The 14,444-nt window shown below is 47.2% G+C and overlaps 1 protein-coding gene and 1 pseudogene across 9 annotated transcripts in view; one reads left to right on the top strand and one right to left on the bottom strand.

Moving 5' to 3' along the window:
• The window catches only part of ZNF341 (zinc finger protein 341), a 60,144-nt gene that overhangs the window by 27,569 nt on the left and 18,131 nt on the right, over positions 1 to 14,444 (bottom strand). For 5 of the 9 annotated variants that reach the window (XM_024239129.3, XM_063720611.1, XM_024239131.3 and 2 more), the window contains 4 exons: positions 11,329 to 11,580; positions 7,407 to 7,602; positions 5,939 to 6,029; positions 2,644 to 2,837 (listed from right to left, as the gene is read on the bottom strand). In XM_024239129.3, coding sequence (XP_024094897.3) covers positions 2,644 to 2,837; positions 5,939 to 6,029; positions 7,407 to 7,602; positions 11,329 to 11,580 — 733 coding nt within the window. The remainder of the gene's footprint in view (positions 1 to 2,643; positions 2,838 to 5,938; positions 6,030 to 7,406; positions 7,603 to 11,328; positions 11,581 to 14,444) is intronic. The other 4 variants (XM_024239130.3, XM_063720612.1, XM_063720613.1 and 1 more) reach the window with 1 other exon arrangement.
• On the top strand, positions 12,203 to 12,616 carry LOC112130357 (large ribosomal subunit protein eL31-like; annotated as a pseudogene).

Genomic DNA, 14,444 nt, shown 5'->3' with positions numbered 1-14,444 from the left:
ATTTAATCTTTATATTATATGTTAAAATAATAATGTTAATATATTGGGTTAAATACCAGGAGGTGGAGGTTGCATTGAGCCAAGATCGCACCACTGCACTCCAGCCTGGGCAACAGAGCAAGACTCCATCTCAAAAAAAAAAAAAAAAATATATATATATATATGTATATACACACACACATACACATATATATACACATATATATATACACACACATACATGGTTAAATAAGACATATAATTAAAATTAATTTGACATTTTTAAAAATTGTTTTTAATGTAGCTACTAGAAAATTTTATTTCATTTATTTATTTAAGATTATTTTTGCCACTAAAGACAGAACTTATACATTTTTGTTTAAATAGAGATGGGGGCCAGGTGCGGTGGCTCACGCCTATAATCCCAGCACTTTGGGAGGCCGAGGCGGGCGGATCACGAGGTCAGGAGATCAAGACCATCCTGGCTAACACGGTGAAACCCTGTCTCTACTAAAAATACAAAAAAAATTAGCCGGGCATGGTGGCAGGCGCCTGTAGTCCCAGCTACTCGGGAGGCTGAGGCAGGAGAACGGTGTGAACCCGGGAGGCGGAGCTTGCAGTGAGCTGAGATGGCTCCACTGCACTCCAGACTGGGTGACAGAGTGAGACTCCCTCTCAAAAAAAAAAAAAAAAAAAAATAGAAACAGGGTTTTACCATATTGCCCAGGCTGACCTGAGCTCAACAGATCCTCTCACCTCAGCCTCCCAAAGTGCTGGGATTACAGACATGAGCCACCATGCCTGGCTGAACATTTTAAATTACATATGTTGTTCATACTATATTTCTGTTGGGCAGCACTGCCTCTAAACCTAGTAAGTTCTCAGTCCTCATGCAAGAAAGAAACTAAATCAATACCAGGGATAGGAGCATTAGCTCAGGGACAAATGATGAGAATCCCACATGTATAAAGAGCTTTGGAGACCAACTAACCATGTAGGTCAAATAGCTTTCAACTTCTGATCAACTACAGTGACTGCCTGGAGCAACATATAGAAAAGAGATTCTGAGCAGGGATGGTGAGGGAAGGCAAGGGTTGAAAAACCACCTGTTAGCCAGGCATGATGGCTCACGTCCATAATCTCAGCACTTTGGGAGGCCAAGGTGGATGGATCACTTGAGGTCAGGAGTTCGAGACCAGCCTGGCCAACATGGTGAAGCCCTGTCTCTACTAAAAACACGAAAATTAGCCAGGTGTGGTAAAGGGCACTTGTATTCCCAGCTACTCGAGAGGCTAAGGCAAGAGGATCACTTGAGCCTGGAAGGCAGAGGTTGCAGTGAGCTGATAGCAGTACTGCACTCCAGCTTGGGTGGCAGGGTGAGACTCTGTCTCAAAAAAAGAAAAAAAAAAAAAAGAAAAACTACCTGTTGATACACTGTCTGGTATTTGGGTGATGGGTACACTAGAAGCCTAGCCACCACCATTATACATCTAATACCCATGTAACAAACAAGCACATGTACCCCCTAAATCTAAAATTTTAAAAATAAACATAACTTAAACATAGAAAAGGTAATGCAGTGTGCCATGATTTTACAATGGCAACAATGTCACTAGATGACAGAAATTTTCCAGCTCCATTATAATCTTATGGGACCACTGTCACATATGCCATCTGTTACTCATGGAAACATCCTTACATAACATGTGACTGTATTATTATGGTGGCTGTCAAATAGTTATTTTCTAATTTAATCATCATTTCTCCTTTTATCAGTTCACATTTTACTATAAGAAAGGGCTTTCTTTAAATGTGGCACATATATACCATAAAATACTATGCAGCCATAAAGAATAATGAGTTCATGTCCTTTGCAGGGTCATGGATAAAGCTGGAAACCATCATTCTCAGCAAGCTAACACAGGAACAGAAAACCAAACACCGTTATGTTCTCACTAATAGGTGGGAGTTGAACGATGAGAACACATGGACACAGGGAGGGGAACATCACACACCAGGGCCTGTCGGGGGGCTGGGGACAAGGGGAGGGAGAGCATTAGGACAAATACCTAATGCATGCGGGGCCTAAAACCTAGATGATGGGTTGATATGTGCAGCAAACCACCATGGCACACGTATACCTATGTAACGAACCTGCACGTTCAGCACATGTATTCCAGAACTTAGAGTAAAAATAAAATAAAAAAAAAGAAAGGGCTTTCTTTTATCCCCTATTTATTTATTCATTCATTTATTTTAACAGTATGGGCTCATAAATTTTTATTTTATAGTAGTCTCCCCTTACTTGCAGTTTTGCTTTCCATGATTTCAATTACCCAAAGTCAACCATGGTCTGAAAATATTAAATGGGAAATTCCAGAAATAATTCATAAGTTAAAAAAAAAAAGATTCTGAGGTGAGATCCAAGCTCAGCAAAAAATGGGTAGGTGATTGAATAGTGATGTCTGCCATGGGTACAGTATTACAGTAACGCCACACAGGTTTGTCATTCTTCCTTTCATTTTATGCCACATTTTATAGATAAAGGTAGATTGAAGCCCAGAGAGGTCATGGGGGTTGCCCAAGGTCACACAGCTAGCAATAAAACCTGTGAAGCAGCAGAAGAGAGGTGTGGGAAGCATGGCGTTCCCTACTTCCACCCACCTGTGTTTTCCTCGTTCTCCTGCCTGCTGGGGTTCAGGGCCATGACCTGTACAGTCACAGAGTTTCGAGACACGGTGCCACCACTGTGTCCTGGAGGCCACACCTTGTGGGTCTGCATGTGTTTCTTAACATTAGACTTCTGGGCAAAGGCACGGCCACACGCAATGCACTGGAAGGGCTTCTCACCGGTGTGGCTGTGGAAGACAAGCTTGTCAGTGCCCTCCTGCAGGAACCGGGACGAGGCCTCAGCCCAGGAGCTCACAGCCACAAGCAAGGCCCAGAAAGAACATCCAGATGCCACTTGCCACATTCTAACACCATGGGGACGAGCCCCCTCCCTGAGGCAGGCAGACCAGAGATGGAAAGACCCTGGGTTCCGGGTCACGTTACTGAGCTGCTCATCAACAAACCCTGGAGCCGCCCTCCTCTGGGCATCTCATACCATGACAGAACATTTCCTAATTGTTCAAGCCCATTTAAATGAGGACTCTGGCCTGGCACAGTAGTTCACGCCAGTAATCCCAGCACTTTGGGAGGCCAAGGCAGGTGGATCACTTGAGGTCAGGAGTTCGAGACCAGCCTGGCCAACATGGTGAAACTCTGTCTGTACTAAAAATACAAAAATTAACTGGGCATGGTGGTGTGCATCTATAATCCCAGCTACTCAGGAGGCTGAGGCAGGAGAATCGCTTGAACCCAGGAGGTGGAGGTTGCAGTGAGCCAAGATTGCGCCACTGCACTCCAGCCTGGGTGACAGAGTGAGACTCCATCTCAAAAATAAATGAATAAATAGATAAATAAATAGGGACTTCTGTCATTTGAAGGAGAAAACATTCGAGTTGTCACAGCACAGCACTTGTACTACAGTTTAACATTTTTCTTCAAATCAACTCACTTTTTTAAAACTTAAAATAATTTTATGGCTCACATATGTAATTCTAGCACTTTGGGAATCTGAGGTGGAAGGATCACTTAAGCCCAGCAGTCGGAGGTTACAATGAGCTATGATCATGCCACTGCACTCCAGCCTGGATGACAGAGTGAGACCTTGTCTCTAAAAATAAAATAAATGAAAATAAAATAATCTTTTAAAAAAGCTTCCTTTTGTTATTCTATGTGGAAAACCACTTGTCATAAAGTAACCAAAAAAAAAAAAAAAATGCAAGATCTAGAGCTATACTGTCCCATAAGGTAGACATAAGCCATAAGCGGCTATTTAAATTTAAATTCAAGCCCAGCATGGTGGCTCACACCTGTAATCCCAGCACTTTGGAAAGCTGAGATGGGAGAATCGCTTGAGCTCAGGAGTTCAAGACCAGCCTGGGCAACATGATGAAACCCTGTTTCTACAAAAAATACAAAAATTAGGTAGGTGTGGTGGAGCGAGCCTGTGGTCTCAGCTACTTAGGAGGCTGAGGTAGGAGGATTGCTTGAGCCTGGGAGGTTGAGGCTGCAGTGAGCCAAGATTGCACCACTGCATTCCAGCCTGGGCAACAGAGCAAGACCCTGTCTCAAAAAAGAAAAAAAAATTAAATTCATTAAAATAAAATAAAATAAAAAATTCAGTTTCTCAGTCTCACTAGCCACATTTCAAGTGCTCAACAGCCATGTATAGTCAGTAGCTACCATACTGGACAGCGCCAGTTTGAGCATGTCTTTTTTTTTTGTTTTTTGAGACAGAGTCTCGCTCTGTCACCCAGGCTGGAGTGCACTGGCACAATCTAGGCTCACTGCAACCTCCACCTCCTGGGTTCAAGGGATTCTCCTGTCTCAGCCTCCAGAGTAGCTGGGACTACAAGCACCTGCCACCATGTCCAACTAATTTTTGTATTTTTAGTAGAGACGGGGTTTCACCATGTTGGCCAGGCTGGTCTTGAACCCCTGACCTCAAGTGATCCACCCACCTTAGCCTCCGAAAGTGCTAGGATTACAGGCGTAAGCCACCGCGCCCAGCCCAATTCGAGCATTTCTATCGCTACAGAAAGTTCTATTGGACAGCAACAGCACTCGTGTAGACCAGTTCTCAACTGAGGCCAGTTTTGCCCTCCAGGGGACATTTGGCATTTTTGATTGTCTCAGCTGTAGCTGCAGTACTACTAGCATCTAATAGTTAGAGGCCAGGGATGCTCCTAAACATTCCACGATGTGCAGGTCAGCTCCCTACAGGAAAGAAAGATGTGATCCAAGATCCAAAACGTCAGTAGTGGCAAGGCTGAAAAACCCTGGTCTAGATAGAAGCTGTTGCCAGCCATGGCTGGAATGTGAGGTTTGTTCTCTCTCTCTCTATCTCTCTCTCTTTCTCCCTCTCTCTTTCTCTGTCTCTCTCTCTCTCTCCTTTTGTTATAAGAGACGAGCATGTATACCAAAGGTGCTAAAGACCAAATTATACCAAACTGAGGTTTTCTCTATGACTCCCTAAGGACTGAAATTGCAAAGGGAATAATTTTCCCACTACATTTTTCAGAACTTTTTAACCCCATGTTCATGAACCACCAAAAATCATCTCATCGGCCAGGCGCGGTGGCTCACACCTGTAGTTCCAGGACTTTGGGAGGCCGAGGCGGGTGGATCACCTCAGGTTGGGAGTTCAAGACCAGCCTGACCAACATGGAGAAACCCCATCTCTACTAAAAATACAAAATTAGCCAGGCGTGGTGGCGCATGCCTGTAATCCCAGCTACTCGGGAGGCTGAGGCAGTGGAATCACATGAACCCAGGAGTCAGAGGTTGCGGTGAGCCGAGATCGCACCATTGCACTCCAGCCTGGGCAACAAGAATGAAACTCAGTCTCAAAAAAAAAAAAAATCATCTCATGTACCAGTGCATCTCACTGTGTGAGAAATGCTGAACAAGCCCACCCTCCCCTTCCACAGATGGAAAAACCAAGGCCCAGAAGGGATCCCTGCATGGTTAGTCTGGAGTGAGCAGAGAGCTCACAGAGTCCTATTTGCAGAGTATGGCAGCCCTGGTAGGCCAGCCTGTTCTGCAGAGGGGAGGCCTGAGACAGCACTAACACATCTGTGAAGCCCCTCTGGGTTCAGTGCTTTTATTCCCCTACGTGGCCCATCCCTGACCTTCCCAGTCTCTGTGGGCAGGTCCCACAGCTTTCACAGGTCCCTCCCACAGCCCCTGAGATAGAAGAGGGAAAACCACCCAACCTGGACTACAGCCTGAACATGCAAGTGCAGCCTGGGTCACCCCACAGGCTAGGGGCTGAGAAGGGAGTCTCGCTTCCAGCACAGATGGTCCCAGCCACACCTGCCCAGGAGCCACCTGCCTCACCACACATGTGTACCTTCGGATGTGCTGCTGCAGGTCAAAGTTTTTGGTGAATGACTTGTCACAGTATGAGCACTTGAGTTTCTGAGCCTTTGGCTTCCCTGCAGCTGAAAGACAAGTGGAAGGAGGGGACAATGAGGCTGGGGGTGCAGCTCAGGGCACCAAGGGCAGCCTCTGGCTACTGTATCTGAGCCAGACAATGCATACCCCAGGGAAGTCTATGCCCATGCACAGGCCAGGGAGAAGACATGGGAGAGCTTCACAGGGCCTGGAGAGGAAAGCCCAGGACATGCTCCAGCTGGGAAAGCAAGATGAATCCTTCAAAGGCTCCCCTCTGCCCTACAATCAAATCCACCTTCTGCCATGGCCCACAGCGCTCTGTATCCCCTCACTCCTGACAACCTCATCATTCTTTCCATCCAGCTGCAGTGGACTGCTAGCTAACCTTGCTAACCTTAAAAGACTTCAAGCATGTTCCTGCCTCCGGGCCTTTGCACCTGCTGTTCCCCCTTGCCTGGAATGCTTGTCCCACAGATACCCACAAGGCTGCTTCCTTCTCCTCCCCACATGAATAGGCAGAATCATTTTCTAGCCTCTCCCTAGTTATTCTCAATCATAAGATCCATTAACCTCCTTCCTGGAGCAACCCAGAAATATTTATTTATTTATTTATTCCCTGTCTGTCTCTTCCATTAAACTGAAGGCAGAAGGAATCATAGACCAAGAGACTAGATTCCAGTGCCTGACACGGGGCCTGGCACACAGATGCTCAATACATCATTGTGGAAGGAAGGAAGGGGAGGAGTAGTTGACTGGAAAGCCGCTGAAAAATTCTCAATTTCTATCCTCTCCATCTGCTGCCTGCTCTTGACACCACCTCCCACCCCATACTTAGCATCTGCATTAGGATGGCAGATACTACTGCTTGCCTAATATCCACTCTCTCCTTCTTCACTCCTCACAAATCCCATAATGGGAGTATCAATGTCCCTAGACAAAATAGACACTTCCCAGCTTCTCTTGCACTAGGTATGGCCATGTGACTAAGTTTTCATCAATGAGATATGAGCAAAAATATCAAACAGAACTTCTAGAAGCTGGAAGAAGCCCCTTTTATCCTTCTCTTTCCCTTCTTCTAACTGCCTGGAATATGAAAGTAATGACTGGCACTCCAGCAGCCATCTTAGACAATGAGGCACCAGGATAACTGATACCATGTTCTGGAGGTGGTGGAAACAGAAAGACAGAAGAAACAAGGGTGCCTGGTGCCCATGCAGTCACATGATCCCCAGATTGTCTGGCTTCTGGCCTTGACTTACAAACAGGAGAGAAACAAAATTCTATCATTTTGAAGTCATTGCTATTTTGAATTTTCTATTACATGCAACCAAACTTGAACTACCATAAAAGGGAAGACCAGAACCAAGCAGCTTGTGGATTGGCCAATGTTGAGGAAAGATGCCCATGGCAGGCTGGGGGCCCACCTTCCGGGAGTCCCCTGGCACCTTTAGCCCGTCGGGTCTTCAGCATTGGTGGAGAGTCAAAGGTGGCCACCGTGCCCCCAGTGGCGCTGGTCATGGGGGCAGCGGGGTTTGGTCCTTTGGGTTTGAATCCCTGTTTGCCAGGGCTGTACACTGTAGGGGTGGGATATACTGGAGGCTCCACACACTGGTTTGGCACCTAGAAGGACAACACAGTCAGGGAAAAAGCCCTGCCAGGGGAGGGGAAGAGCTCCCAGCCCGGGGCACTCTCCCTGCCTCCCTGGTTGACCTCAGCCGCTCTCCCCTACATCACCATCACAGCCCCTCCACCTGGCCCGGTCACCCAAGCCACTCCCAAGCTCCCTTAGAACTTCATGAAGCCAGGAGGCCAGAACAGCTATGGAGCCAGGCTGCCTGGGTTCAACTCTTGACTCTTCCACTTAGCACCGAAGTGACCTTAGGCATCTTTTTAATTTCTCTGTCTCAGTTTCCACATCTGTAAAATGGGACTCATCATAGTACCCTTCTCATGCGGTTACTGTGAAGATTAAATGAAGCAACATATAAAGGGCTTAGAACAGTGACTGGCACAGAGTGAGCACACAATACACATTAGCTGTTATTATTTGCCATGTCTATTCTTATCAGCGGTACTTTGCTAGCATAAGAGAACTAGGTGGCTGGGCATAGTGACTCACACCTGTAATCCCAGCACTTTGGGAGACCAAGGTGGGCAGATCACCTAAGGTCAGGAGTTTGAGACCAGCCTGGCCAACATGGTGAAACGCCGTCTCTACTAAAAATACAAAAATTAGCCAGGCATGGTGGTGTGTGCCTATAATCCCAGCTACTCAGGAGGCTAAGGCAGGAGAATCACTTGAGCCTGGGAGGCGGAGATTGTGGTGGGCCAAGATCGCACCACTGCACTCCAGCCTGGGCGATGGAGTGAGACTCTGTCTCAAAAAAAAAAAAAAGAGAGAACCAGGAAGTCAGAGGGGTCTGTGCTCCCCCAGCTGCTCCACTTCCTGACTGACACTACCCAATGCCAGAGTAGCAGGCTTCTCTTCACTGAGAACTGAAGCCACGAGAAATTACCAAATGAATTCTGAGGCATTCAGATTTTTCTTGCTCTATTGCCCAGGCTGGAATGCAATGATGTGATCTCGGCTCACTGCAGCCCTGACCTCCCAGGCTCAAGCAACCCTCCCACCTCACCCCACTAAATAGCTGGGATAACAGGCACACACCACCACACCCAGCTAATTTTTGTGTACTTTGTAGAGACAAGATTTCACCATGTTGCCCAAGCTGGACTCAAACTCCTGAGCTTAAGAGATCCACCCACCTCGGGCTCCCAAAGTGCAGGGATTACAGGCGTGAGCCACTGTGCCTGGCCTATTCACCATCCATTGGTCTTCCTGAGATGTCCTATCCAAAATCTCTGGCCAGGCACAATAGCTCATGCCTGTAATTCCAGCACTTTGGGAGGCCGAGGAAGGAGGATCGCTTGAGCACAAGAGTTTGAGACTAGCCTGGGCAACATAGGGAGATCTCATCTCCACAAAACATTAAAAAAATTAGATGGGCATGGTGGTGCATGCCTGTAGTCCCAGTTACTTAGGAGGCTGAGGTGGGAGAATCACCTGAGCCTGGGAGATCGAGACTGTGGTGAGCTGTGATCATGCCACTACATTCCAGCCTGGGCGACAGAGCAAGACTCTGTCTCAAAAAAAAAAAAAAAAAAAAAAAAAAGAATTCAACTCAGCAAAAAGCCCAAAGTTGAAAAAATATTTCAGACAAATACAAATAAATAGAAAGCTACAGTTGGAGTAATAAAATCAGACAAAGCTGAAAAAAAAGGTAAAAAAAAAAAAAAATTATAAAATCTGGCCAGGTGTGGTGGCTCATGCCTGTAATCCTAGCACTCTGGGAGGCTGAGGTGAAAGGATCACTTGAGGCCAGGAGATGGAGACCAACCTGGGCTAAAGTGAGACCCTATCTCTAATTTAGAAAAAAAAAAAATCCCTCTGCAGAAATGCCTTGCCTGGTTTCTATTTTCCTGACCAAACCCTGACCAATACAGCACTCAATAAATACTTGTTGGGCCGGGTGCAGTGGCTCATGCTTGTAATCCCAGCACTTTGGGAGGCCGAGGCAGGCAGATCACCTGAGGCCAGGAGTTCGAGACCAGCCTGGCCATCATGGTGAAACCCATTTCTACTAAAAATACAAAAAAAATTAGCTGGGCATGGTAGCTCACACCTGTAATACCAGCTACTTGGGAGGCTGAGGCACAAGAATCGCTTGAACCTGAGAGGTGGAGGTTGCAGTGAGCCAAGATCACACCACTGCACTCCAGCCTGGGCGACAGAGTGAGACTCTGTCTCAAATAAATAAATAAATACTTGTCACGTGAATAAATTCAGCCATCACTCAAGGCATTACTGAGTAATTAATGTGACTGCCACTAGCATAGGCTCTTATTATCCTCAACAGCTTTTCAGAAGAGTTCCCATTTTAGAGGAGCGCAGACTGAGGTCACACAGTCCAATGTAAGATATCTACTCTAGGAGTGCTCTGCTAGGTGCTAACGATGCAAAGTCTAATAAGACTCAGACCCTGCCCTCAAATACCCTCATCTACATGGAAAATCAACAGCAGCAGCTCCTTCTTGCTGGTCCTCTCTGGGCTGGTCCCCTCTGACTACCACAAGCCACCAGCATTATCTCAGCATCCCACTAACTTAACTTTTTCTCAATGCAATAAATTCCCTAGAGAAGCTTGTTCTATCCTCCCAGGCTAGGGCAAATCCCCTCGCAGCCCCTCAGAACATCACGTGCATGCCTTGTGGTGGGATCTTCCCACTGGTCTGGACTCTCTTTACATAAAGAGACTACCTGACAGGGGATGTCTGTGGCTGGATTCTATGGTGAGTCTGAGTTAGTGTGATTTCTAGTGCAGGTAGGTTGTTTCTGTCATAACCATATCCTCTAGCACTGGTGTCTTGGAAGGTTCTATGAACTCAGTGCATTTCAAGTAGATGGCCTATAAGTTAGAGCTCATTGGCAGGGAATTAGTATGGTACATTGATTGTATTATGGCACCAATGCTTTGCCCCTCCCTGTACCCATGCCTTTGCAGTGTGACTTTGCAGTGTGACCTCCCATCAAGAGGTGGCATCTATTTCCCTACCTGCGCTATCTAAGCTGGACTTGTGATCTGCTTTGGCCAGTAGAAGTGATTCTGTGTTACTTACAAGCCTAAACCTCAAAAGGCCTTGGGCATTTCTGTCTGCATTTTTGCACCTCCACCATGGCCATGAGAACCTAGTGGAGGATGAGAGTCATGCAGAACAGAGCTGAGTCATGCCACTTGTCCCAGCCCAGGCCATCCTAGAGCAGCTGACAGCCAGCCAACGTTCAGACATGTGAGTGAGCCCAGCCAAGACCCGCAGTTGTCTAGCTGACCGCTGTAAACACGTGAACAATAAACACTTTTGCTATATGCCACTGATGCCTGATGGATATTTCTTACCCAGCAATAGCTAACTGATACACCTAGCTTATTAAAAACTTTAAGAGACCTCATGCAGATAATTTTTTTGAATCTTTTTTCTTTTTTTTGCCCGAAAAGGTAGGCATTCTCTGACTGTTCTGAGCATCACCTGCAGGCAGCTTATATTTCTGCTACAACCTGTACTGCATTCCACCTTCTCATGGCTTGCATCTTACATCTGTGGGTGTGATGCTTTGATTAAAGTCCGTCTCCCCCGTGATGTGGTATACCCCATGAAGGCCAGGACCGGGTCTGGTTTTCATGGTATCCCCAGCACAGTGCCTGGCACACAGCTGGTGCTCAGGATGGGTCCGGGTTGGCCATGATGTCCATAACCAGTGTCCTCTTCCACCCTGCCCCCTCTGCTCACCTCCAGGGGTGGGTAGGGCTGCATCCCCAGCGCCTGGATCTCCACCGTTCCACTCCCAGCCAGGGGCGCGGCAGCACTGTACACCTCCACCACGCCATTCCCACCAGGGTTGGGACGCCCAGGGGGGCCCAGGCTCTGGGATGGAGGTGGTGGGGGCTGAGGTGGTGGTGGTGGGGGCAGTGGTGGAGGAGGTGGAGGAGGGGGTGGAGGCTGGGTGAGGTAGCTGGGCACAGAATGCATGTTCAGGCTGCTCTGAAATCAGAAAAGAAAAAGTGTTACAGCCTCCTGATACCAGTTGTCTTATTTATCGGGAAGGAAGGACATTTGATTTAGCCAGCCAGGTGGAAAGAACAGCTACTTACCAGGCAGCTCAGGAGAGGGGCTAAGAGAGGTTGGAGAAACAAAGTCATGGGAGAATTCGAAGGAAGCCTCAGCTTGGTGCTGCTATCCCTTTTCCCTATGAAAGTAGGCAAAAATGGCCGGGCGCAGTGGCTCACGCCTGTAATCTCAGCACTTTGGGAGGCTGAGGCGGGCGGATCATGAGGTCAGGAGATCGAGACCATCTCGGCTAACGGTGAAACCCCGTCTCTACTAAAAATACAAAAAATTAGCCGGGCGTGGTGGCGGGCGCCTGTAGTCCCAGCTACTCGGGAGGCTGAGGCAGGAGAATGGTGTGAACCTGGGAGACAGAGCTGGCAGTGAGTGGAGATCGCACCACTGCACTTTAGCCTGGGCGACAGAGCAAGACTCCATCTCAAAAAAAAAAAAAAAAAAAAAGTAGGCAAAAATCACCTCATTCATGCAGAAAAGAGTTAATACAGCAGCCTGTTGCTATCTTAAGAAGGGCTTCCCTTTCCAACTTGGACCCAGCAGAATGGCTCCCACAAAGAAGGGCGGCGAGAAGAAAAAGAGTCTTTCTGCCATCAACAAAGTGGTGACCCGAGAATACACCATCAACATTCACTAGTGCATCCATGGAGTGGGCTCCAAGAAGCGTGCTCCTCAGGCACTCGGAAACTTGCCATGAAGGAGATGGGAACTCCAGATGAGTGCATTGATACCAGGCTCAACAAAGCTGTATGAGCCAAAGGAATAAAGAATGTCCCATACTGCATCCGTGTGTGGTTGTCCAGAAAACGTAATGAGGATGAAGATTCACCAAATAAGCTCTATACTTTGGTTACCTATGTACCTGTTACCACTTTCAAAAATCTACAGACAGTCAATGTGGATGAGAACTAATTGCTGATCATCAAATACCTCAAATAAAGTTATAAAATTGAAAAAAAAAAAAAGGCGGGGGAGCTTGCTTGCAGCACTAGCTCGTGACTGGGATCTGAGAACCTGGTTTCTGGGACATCTCCTTTGTTGATAAGGCTTGTTTTGCCCACCTGGGGCACTGTTCTATTGCACCAGCTTACATAGACTGTTTGGACAAAATATGTGATTCATGGTGAACACTTCCTTCTCTTCTGGGACTCTGGAATTTTGGTCATGGTGGCTGGTCACCTACATGACCAATCCCTAACAGAAATCCTGGCCTTGGGCTTGGCGCAGTGGCTAATGCCTGTAATCTCAGCACTTTGGGAGGCTGAGGCAGGTGGAGTCCAGGAGTTCGAGACCAGCCTGGGCAACATGGCGAAACCCCATCTCTACTAAACATACAAAAACATTAGCCAGGCATAGTGGTGCATACCTGTAGTCCCAGCTACTTGGGAGGCTGAGGTGGGAGAATCACCTGAGCCCAGGGAGGTGGAGGTTGCAGTGAGCTGAAATTGTACCACTGCACTCCAGCCAGGGCAGTTGAAGTGAGACCCTGTCTCAGAAAAAAAAAAACAAAAACCCTGGCTTTGGAGTCTGAAGTGTGTTTCCCTGGGTAGAAACATGGCACACATGTTGCTAGACTTCACTGCTGCAGGAAGAAGTGTGTTTTGTGCAACCTCTTCCCTCCTCCCCAAGACAGAGAACTCTGGATTCCTCCAGATTCCACCTGATGTGTCTTTTTCCCTTGCTGATCTTGCTGTGTGTTCCTTTGCTGTAATAAATCACAGCCATGAGTACAACCACCTCTGAGTCCCGTGAGTCTTTCGAGAGAATCATGAATGTGTGGGTAGTCGTGAAATACAGCCAGTAACTTCTAGAAATTTATGCTACAAAAAAAATCAAGCAGGTGGGCAAAGACGTCTGTATATGGATGGTGACTCCAGCCATTTTCATAACAGCAAAAAACAGCAATGACCTACATGTCTATACATAGAAACTTGGCTAAACAGAAGATGGCCTATCCATATGGTGGAATCCTTTGCAGTTGTTAAAATGATGGTACTGCTGGGTGCAGTGGCTCACACCTGTAATTCCAGCACTTTGGGAGGCAGAGGGAGGAGGATCGCTTGAGCCCAGGAGTTCAAGACCAGCCTGGGTAACATAGCGAGACTCTGTCTCTAAAAAAAAATATTTTTAGGCCAGGCACAGGGGCTCACTCCTGTAATCCCAGCATTTTGGGAGGCCAAGGTGGGCAGATCACCTGAGGTCAGGAGTTCAAGACCAACCTGGCCAACATGGCAAAACCTCGTCTCTACTAAAAGTACAAAAAATTAGCCAGACATGGTGGCGGGCGCCTGTAATCCCAGCTACTCAGGAGGCTGAGACAGGAGAATCGCTTGAACCCAGGATGCAGAGGTTGCAGTGAGCCAAGATGGTGCCACTGTACTCCAGCCTAGGCGACAAGAACGAGACTCCACCTCAAAAAAGAAAAAATTTTTTTTTTAAATTAGCCAAGTTATGTTGGCACCATGTATGTAGTCCCAGCTCCTCAGGAGGCTGAGCAGGGAGGATTGCTTGAGCCCTGGAGTTTGAGGTTACAGTGAGCTATGATCCTACCACTGTACTCCAGCCTGAGTGACCTGAGCGAGACACTGTCTCAAAAATAAAAACATGATACTGATCAGCATTTCATAAAGGACACGGGGTCCTCTTCTTCATTGTATTCCTTGGGTTCCACAGTAAAATGTGTTTGTGAAAAAAAAAGTCTCGGTTGAGAAAATCAAAAGGATTTCTACATGGCAGGAAGAATCCAGGGACACAGCAAGGAGAAGTAAAACACCTCCACCTCAGGC

This window comes from Pongo abelii, chromosome 21 (genome assembly GCF_028885655.2).
Source record: "Pongo abelii isolate AG06213 chromosome 21, NHGRI_mPonAbe1-v2.0_pri, whole genome shotgun sequence".
Classification (NCBI taxonomy): Eukaryota; Metazoa; Chordata; class Mammalia; order Primates; family Hominidae; genus Pongo; species Pongo abelii.
The sequence above is the reverse complement of the archived record's forward strand: the minus strand, read 5'-3'. Positions and strand labels throughout refer to the sequence as shown.